The 9,423-nt window shown below is 40.2% G+C and overlaps 2 protein-coding genes across 2 annotated transcripts in view; one reads left to right on the forward strand and one right to left on the reverse strand.

Moving 5' to 3' along the window:
• The window catches only part of edrf1 (erythroid differentiation regulatory factor 1), a 45,105-nt gene extending 42,231 nt beyond the window's left edge, over positions 1–2,874 (reverse strand). Inside the window, exon 1 of the mRNA XM_048609189.1 lies at positions 2,496–2,874. Within this exon, the coding sequence (XP_048465146.1) occupies positions 2,496–2,600 (105 nt within the window). The 5' untranslated portion in view covers positions 2,601–2,874. The remainder of the gene's footprint in view (positions 1–2,495) is intronic.
• Positions 2,646–9,423, forward strand: part of LOC125485615 — a 20,484-nt gene continuing 13,706 nt past the window's right edge. The window contains exon 1 of the mRNA XM_048609190.1: positions 2,646–2,907. Coding sequence (XP_048465147.1) covers positions 2,646–2,907 — 262 coding nt within the window. The remainder of the gene's footprint in view (positions 2,908–9,423) is intronic.

The raw sequence follows: 9,423 nt of genomic DNA on the forward strand, positions 1-9,423 counted from the left end.
ATGTCTACTATTCATAAAGGCACAAGCCAGATGCAAGATGTAATACTCTCCGCTTGCTTGGATAAGCACAGCTCCAATAACATGCAAGAACTTAACACTATCCAGCAGAAAGAACTCCATTTGACTGGCACCCCATACACAACCTTAAACGTTCATTTTGTCTGCTACTGATGCACAGTGGCAGCAATGTATCCCATTTACAAGATGCACAACAGCAATTTGCCAAAGTTCCTTTGACAGCACATCCCAAACTCTCAACCTCTACCATTAACCCAGATAACGGCAGCAAATATATGGGAACACTATTATCTGCAATTTCCCATCCAAACCATGCACCATCCTGACCGGAATATATAATACCATTTCAGTTCTATTGCTCAGTCAAAATGTTGGAATTCCCTTTCCAACAACACTGCAAGTGTACCTACATTTGTAACAGTTCAAGCGGGCAACATGCACAGATGTTCCCAAAGTCGGTCAGCGCAACAATTGCTAGCCTTGCTGGTGTTTGTGACAATTGTTATGATCTAAAATTCTTGAGATCAATTTTAAATCTAGGAAGTGGTAAAGTGCATTATTGAAAGATACAATACTTTTCTTCAAGCTTACATTGAGCTTCACTGGAACAGCACGGACTGCAGAATTAAAGCGACAGGTGATCGTAAGTTCAGAGTCTCATTTCTAAACCGAAAGATGGCATTCCTCAAAGTAGTCACCTAATCTGTATTTGGTTTACCAAATATAAAAGGTATTTTATCAAATGTACAAAATGTAGGATAAAAATCTGAAAGAATAAATCACTGTTCCACTGGCAGAATGTTTTTGGTATCTATAATGCGAAGGGTGGAAGAGGCAGATGTTGCATCCCCTATGCCATGGGAACGGGGAGGCAGAATGCGAAGTGAACCTCTGGGAGTTGCTTCTTTGGACTACTGAAAGGGGAGCATTTGCTGACATTACAGGGAGCAGAAATTGCAGGTAAGTCTGTTGAATGGGCAGGCTGGATAAGAGGGGTCCTGCTGTAGTTCTGGAATGGCTGAGAGGAAACGGAACAGACACTGTTGAAGATCCTAACAACCAGAATGAAGGGAAATCCCACAGTAGAGAAAGTAGTGGTTCAGAGGTGGCATAATCAGAACAGGCAAACAGCAACACAGAAGAGACAAGAAAGGAAGCAGGATTGTAAGGAGTGTAATCATGTTAACAGTTGGAGTCTGAGAGAGCACAAGAGGAACTGTTTGGTAGCCTATCACCTGAAACAAAACAAAGTAGTTAAGGAACACTAGGAGTTGAAGGGCAGGGAATGGTGGAAATAGGAAACAAGGTTGATTGCCTAGAACTGAAAAATTCAACAGTAGGAAACGACACCAACTGCACCATCAATACACAGAAAAAGATCTGTTGGAGGGGCTCCCTAATTATTCTATAATAAAGAATATGCCACATATCCCATGAAAAGACGGATAGGAGCCATTCTCATGTATAAATACTCATTTTACTTAGGACAAGTCAGTGAAATTGAGGGAAACTAGTACAAAAGTGACAAGTGCAGGCAGGCAGAGAGGAGTGTTGATGAATAGGGACAGACTACTTCTTCCTTGAATGGAGGCCCAACAAGCCCTCTAGCCCCCTCACCTTGCCCCTCAGAACTGGATAGATGGGTGCTTAGTTGGATCATTCTCCATTAGTGGAAACTGCAAGTGGCTGCGGGCGTCAAGAGTCACAAATACAGACATCAGAAGATCAGACAGAAGGATAAACTGGAAGATGAGCAACAACTGCCGATGCTGGAATCAGAGATAACACAGTGTGGAGCTGGAGGAACACAGCAGGCCAGGCAGCATCAGAGGAGTAGGAAAGCTGATGTTTTGGGTCAGGACCCTTCTTCAGAAATTCTGGCCTGCTGCGTTCCTCCAGCTCCACACTATCTTAGAAGATTTTGTGGGATTGGGAATTACAAAACTGGAGACCAAGAAAGGAAGATCAGATCTCAGCTATCATGGCACAGGAGCAAGGCAGTCTATCAAAATCATGTTGGATCTCTGAAGGACTATAATTTCCCGACTCTATCCCCCATAGCCCTGCAAGTTGATTTTCCTCAAGTCTTCATGGAACTTCCTTTTGAAGTCATCTTTCATTTGAGTTTCAACATCCTCAAAGGCAGCATTTCCACGACCATAAATTGCATTTAAAAAGTTGTAGCTCAAAGCAACCCACCCCCACCATTCCTATCGCTAAAACTTTCAACGCATCCCCTAGTTTCTAAACTACCGGGAGCAATTGGCAAATGGTCATTTCGAGGGTCTTCTGTGCTCGGTGTCCTTGGAGAAGTAACCGGGATCCTCCGGTATAGCGGATAAGGGAGGGGTGGAGTCAATAACTGAGGAGGGCTACATCCAGGTGAACTGCAGGGTTGGAGCGATAGGCTCGACCCGTGAGGAGTCTCAAAATTTAAAACAAAAAGTTCGAGAGAGCACAAAGGACCCCCTACCTACCTGCTTCAAGTCACAAGTTTCCCTGCTGTTGCTGCTACTCTCTCTGACTTCAGCCTTTCGAGGGGCAGAGCCACTGGTTGCCGCCCCACACTCCCTTCCCTCCATGGTTACTCGGCAGCGTGGAGGAGACGGGGAACTCTGGGCAAAAACATGAACCGGTTCCTTGCCCAGAACGTTCTAGAAGTCATTACGAAACAAGTGGGACAAGAAGCGAGGTTAAACTCGGCGCTATCGCACACAAGGGCGAACGGAAGTGTTTTCCTGCCCTCGTGGCAGCAGCCACAGACGGTCGCGCCCGGCAGCAGGCACCCCACACCACCCCTTGGCCCGAGCGTAGGCGAAGCAGGAGTAATGTCACCAGAAACTTCTGCCGGAAGTCCGCAACCCAGTTTCCGGCGGCCCTCGGAGTTCTGTTAGTAACGGTCAGAGCGCGGAAAAGAGAGAGGGAGGTGAATGGTTCGTTACTGATGGTAATCCCTTGTACATTCGTTACACCTATCGCACTTATTGGAGAGGAGGCATCCGCCAGAAGCATCCCAATACACGTGGAGGAAAGAAAATGTTTTCATTTTGACTTTCGCTACCTGGCGATCTATGCCCCTCACCCCACCTAACCCAAAGCGTTTTGTTCTCTAATCTAAAAGAGTGGGGGAAGTTGATTCAGTAGTTATAATGGTGGACAGAACGTTATATCTGGATTTCGGTGCCAGGTACAAAGCCATATTTCCCAACGATCGATTGATTGAATCAAACAGAATACCCCTTTGAGGAAGGGGTATTCCGAGGAAGGGTTACCGGACCCGTAAACGTTAACTCTGATTTTTTTTTTCTTCACAAATGCTGCCAGACCTGCTGAGCTTTTCCAGCAACTTCTGTTTTTGTTCTAGAATACCCCTTTGGTTGTTTGTATTCGGCAGGGTACAGATCCTCAATCAGTTAATGATCGCAGAAACCCAAATTGAAACTGTTACTGTTGGAGATGATCTTCAATCAGGCAGTACTTGCTGAACAATCCAGAAGTGCTAACAGAGTAACTTCAATTTAAAGTATCAGCTAAACGTGTGACGTCTTGCTGAAAGCAACATACGTTAATTTCAGGGATCAATTCTCCGCAAACAAATGTGTTCAAGTCTTGCACCTTTTCTGAATTACCTGGGCGACTAGGGAACCTGAGTTCCTTGTTTTTTTCCATGGCAACACCCTGGGCATCAGAGATGTCTTGCCATGTTCCTCCTGTAGCATAAACTGTTATCATCATTTGAAGGTTGGCTTTTTTGTGTCGGCCCTGGAAGTGGAAGACAAAAAAAACATAAACAGCCAGTCCCTCTGTTCAGCAATATTCAAGGTCTTTATGATTTTAAAAAAACCGATGTATGTGATTAATATTATTCCTAATGAATCACATTTGTTTATTCTGATGCCAGCACATGTTTATCCAAAAGTACTGTAAATGTAGCAATGTTTAGAAGTTAATTCCACATTTTACACAAAAATGTATGTATTTCACCAAATGCTGCATTTTGTTCTGAATTTGTAGCATCAAGAAAATAGGAAATTTTATAGTAGTGTTTAAATATTCCTGAAATGTAGTGCAGCCCATACACTGGAAAATATCAATGATTTCAGCGCACAGTTGATCCTATGCTTTTGCTCATTTTCACTAAAGGGTAGTATGTTGGTGAGATAATCATTGGAGTTTAGATGTTCCAGTAATGTTAATATCTGCTATTTCTGTTGAGACAAATAAAAGATACATAACTTTTTACAAAATCAAAATACATGGCTGATGAAAAACTGAAGTGAAAACAAACTACAGAAAATGATTATGCAGTCTACTGTTAATTCAACTATTAAAACAGTAAATGTTGGCAATTATGTAATTGGTCAGACAGCATTCTCTGTTAGAGATTAGGGTTAATATTTAGGTTCAGTGACCTATCATCAGGACACAATATTTTACAATCAGGCTTGAAATTAGCCAGTAATTTGAATTAATCAACACAAATGGAGCAAAATGGGAATTCAGTGATGAAAATGAGAATTAAATATTTAGAATTGAACAAATTTGAATCTAGGGAGGACTACCCATCATTCAAGTATTCAAAATATTTCATGGGAATGTCAAGGATAAAATATTTACTTAATTATTAACATGTATTAAATGGCAGATAAAACAATAAAGAGCTTCTTTGAAAAATAAAGAATCTGTTGCCTTTAAAGAGAGGTGGGCACCTTGGCGGGATACTGTGCTTTATTTCCCTCTCCAAATCTATTTTGGTTTTGTCTCTTCCCTTTCTCCCTACCCCCCATCCTCACTTTTGAGGGTTTGTATTGCCCATAATGGGCTTTTCTTGTATATACTTAATTAACTACATGGCTGTTGTGGTGCAATGGTAATGTCCCTATCTCTGAACCAAGAGGCCCCAGTTCAAGTTCCACTTGTTCCAGAGGTGTGTAAAATCATCGCTGAAAAGGTTGATTAGAAAATATCTAAAGAGTTTCTGTCAGATGGGCTCTCATAGCACAGTACTAATTTCCCTACCTTTGAGCCAGGAGGCCTGGGTTCAAGTCCCACCTGCTTCACAGGTGTGTCATAACATCTCTGAACAGGTTGATTAGGAAAACATAGTAAAGAGCCTCTGTTTATGTTTTTGCCTGGGTGCCGTTGGAGACGGAGCACACAGTGTCCACCAATGCTCCCAATGCCTTTAGAAACAGGTGGTACCCTGAGGGCTTCAGTGCTTTATTTCCCCCTTCAACTCCAATTTGCTTTAACCCCTTCCTGTTCTCCCTACCACTCCCTCACTTCTGATGGTTTGCATTGCCCGTGATGGGCTTTGCATGTAAATATCAAACTGGTTGCACAGTTGATTTATTGGTGGTGGTTAGTAGTTGGAAAAAATGTCACAGTGATTTGGTGGTGGGAAAATCATTCGATTGTGTGTAAGAGCACTTCTGGAGATATATATATATTACAAAAATAGCCTCTGTAAATTATGCAAAATAGCAGTTATACAAACAGCTTGTTGCATTTTTACTGTACACTATTTACAAATGGAATGATAGATCTTACAGGACAGAAGTAGGTCATATGGTCTGATACATCTTTGTCAATTTTTGAAATAACTGTTCAATTTAGTCACACACTGCAGTTTTTCTCCCGGTAAACCTGAAAATTAGTCCATCATATGCCCGGTTATCTCTTAGAAGTGCCAAAGGCATTTGCTTCCACCACTGGTTCAGGGTGTGCATTTCAGATCCTAACAAGTCTGTAGGTTTTATTCCCCTTTAGACTTTGTGGCAATTACTTTAAATCTGTCAGATCTTGTCATTGATCCACTTGCCTAAGGATCCACATAACTGAAGTCCCTTTTCATTTGTATAATTATGGTTCCATACAAATTGGGAACAGATGACATTATACCTTAAACATTGTTTTGAGGGTTTGATCATACAGTTCTAAAACCCCTTGTGTCTGTGGGTTGTTTGCTAAGGACTTAACTGTGTAGAATCCAGACTGCTCATAATGTCTTGAAAAGTTTTTAGACATATAATTGGAATGTCAATTCAGCTAGATCTTAATTGTTAATCCATTTTGAGTGAAGAACTCTTGTTAACTTCTCCATCATTAGCTTGGCAGAAATTGTTCTCAAGGAATTAGCATCTGGGAACAAAGCAGTCAATCCATAAAAGTACAGATATAGTGGTTTCTCACTCCTTTTTTCAGTAGAAGCCACTCATAGTTTACCAGCACCCCAAAGATTGATTACCCAAAAAATAGTACAGGAATTAGTCTTGCTGGTTTCTTTTCAGCTGTGGTTTTCCTACAATCTAGCTAGTATGACACATTTTAAAAAAAAACCATAATGTTCGTTTGAAGTCCTGGCAAGGAAAATGTCAACTTATTCAGGTTTGGGTCTTCTGGATCCCTACATGTCTTATGTCGGAATTTAATTGGCTATCCTTAATATCTCCTGATGATATTTGAGCAGCATCACTATCTAGTGAACCACCATCTATCTTCATTCGCAGGTCTGCAAGAATGTCTCTATTTCCACATTAGAATCATATTTTTAATATCCTAGCATTCTGGAAATACCTCTGCTTAAATTTCGGTTTGCGCTGATTACGCTTCTTAACTCTGGATTGACTTGCTGAACCTTGATCAAAGAAGACTTATAAACATTTTCTTCAGATTATTCAAACCCCCAAAGAAAGTTTCAGAAAGCCTAATATCTGTTGTGCCAAATTGGCTTCCAACATTTAAATTTATTTAGCCATTGTTCAGGTCACTATACATGAAGGCAAAAATCCTGGAATCTTTTCCCGCAACTGCTTTAACTGCTTTCTGTTTTTAATTGAAGAAGCTACTATGTTACCGCTGGCAAATCATTCCCAAAGTATAATAATATGTTTACCTATCTCATTTGATTGATAAGGAGCTAGTTTTCAACAAGCATTTCCTGTAGCTCTTAGGTACCTAATTCACTTTCCCTGCACCCACAGTAGTACTGCTAGTATCTGGCTTCACAACTGCACCCAGAGCCACAACTTGGTCTGTTATACTCATGGTAAGGGTTGTTTTCTCTGCATTGATCTTGAGCACCCCAGTAAGTCCAACTTCCAACAAGCTGCATGAATGCAACCAACCTTGTAACAACGAAAACACTTAGGCTTTTAAACAGCTCTTCCATCCTAATCACCTTTGTGGTCTAAGGAGGAGGTCCGAGGGCATTTTCAACTGCTCCTTCTCATCCTTGACTACTTGCCTTCCTTTCACCCTCCCATCTTCTATTCTCAGATTTGTGAGGGTAATGGAAAAAGTGTTTGGTTTTGTGAACAAACACAATCATAAGCCATTTCACCTGCCTGGTTGTTGTAATCAGGGTCTCTGTGTGGATTATTTCTCATGAAAGGAGTGAATTTTAAAATTCCTCTAGGAGAATTATTATGGTTCTCATTTGTGGTGTCTACATCTAAATCAAAGCTAATTTGCTCAACTCTTTCAAAATTCTATACAAGTCTGTCAAGGTTGCTTCTGGAGATTCTGAAATTTCTGTATGTAAACATCAGGGACCACTCATATGCACCAAGAATAACTATATTTGCCATTTCACAATCGTTAGAAGCTTCCTTCAAAAGCTCTGCTAGTTAGCCTGCTTTGCACAAGCAATGTCCACTTTACTTTTTGCCACCTCACTGTCTAGCTCTTTTTGAAAAGAAATTTAAAAATGCTTCTACATCCTTGTCATCAAACTTTGGAAGTGCCTACACAAATTTAAGCAACTGCCCACTGGTTCTTTCTCTGAAATTATAGCTCTAACTACATCTGTACCAGTCAAACCTCATCTTCTTCCGTTTCTACTGGTTACTCGGGCTCTTTCACTCAATTTTTAACTTTCTGAACACTAGTTTCTGAAATTCAGATTTCCTAGATTTATCTAATATCTAACTGCAAATGTTGTGCTACAGTCAGCAGTTGTGCAGTAGACAATTCCTTTAAAGATTTACAGTCTATTCCAGGTTGCTGCACAAATTTGCTTCTGCCAAAATGTAAGCTTTATTTCAAGGCACAGGAAATTTGGTGTCTTTCCTTTAATTCTTTTCAGTTATCATTACTCCACTTCAATTAGTCTTTTTTTGGCTTTGAGCTATCTCATAAGCCCCCAATTTTATGTCACAATCGAGATTGAAGGAGTGCATTGTTTCGCTTTATTCCCTCTATTCCACTGATCACAACATAAATTTAATTGTTTTAATTTTAACAACTCCCACTGACCTCTAGGTGACCTGTTTAAAAAAAACCCAATTCTTCTCAGTACTCCAAATGTACACTGCCGCAACCCTTTAAGCATGAATCGTAAAAGAAAATAAAGCATCTTTATAAAAAGAACAAACTGGGAGCAGAGAAATTTTGCAACAGCAAGCAAAATACACATGCAACTGGGCACGGAGAATTTAGGCTACGTAGGTGTGTTATTCATTGAAAGGAAAGAAGACTCCCTCTTATTCGACGCAAACTATTTCCAGTATGACTGTATTTTAACACATGAATATTAACACAATCCCAGATGCAAACCAAAATAGAACAATAAAGCTGCATTGTAACATTAATTATTTAATTATTGAAGTTTGTGTACTATACATCAACATGGACAATCTATTTTTGAAGTACTTTTAAAGTCAACCTGTTATTATTTTACGTACCAGGTCTAATGACCTAAACGTTGGCCCGTGGTGTTCGGAGCAAGATGCCGTTATTAAAATGACTCTTGCTTTCACAATTATGTAGGCGTGGCTTTTGAAAGACCTTTATTTAAAGATAGACATAACCGGAAAAATGCAAGAATCCCTAGAAATCAACAAATTAATCGTAATGGTGTGGCGTATTGGTACAGACACAAAGAAATAAGATTAGTAAAGCATGATTTCAACTTTAAATGTAGCATGTATATTGTCAATGTTAGTCATTGCCTTCAGCTCATATTATCTGAAGAACCTAAAGAATTAATGATTGACTTTCTCGCAACCCTTTTGCTGCCTTGAACTGCCGCGCCAGTTGCTTGTTTCGAATAGATCAACATGTTACGCGTGATACCTTAATGTTACGTTAAAATGCTACAGAATCTCATTAAAGGTACCATAACTCATTAGAGCAATATGTGGAACATTGCTGTTTTGTCAGTCTCTGATTTATCTCTACTGTATTCTCTTTGCCTCCTGATTTTCACGATAAATTTTCCCAATACCCTGATGTTCCAAATGTTGATTGCAACAGCTGGCATATTTATAAACAGTAGCAAAAATGCTTGGATGAAAACCAAAAGAACTGCGGATGCTGTAAATCAGAAACAAAAACAAAGTTGCTGGAAAAGCTCAGCAGGTCTGGCAGCATCTGCGGAGGAGAAAACAGAGTTAACGTTTCGGG

The sequence above is a fragment of the Rhincodon typus genome, chromosome 20 (genome assembly GCF_021869965.1).
Source record: "Rhincodon typus isolate 14 chromosome 20, sRhiTyp1.1, whole genome shotgun sequence".
NCBI lineage: Eukaryota > Metazoa > Chordata > Chondrichthyes > Orectolobiformes > Rhincodontidae > Rhincodon > Rhincodon typus.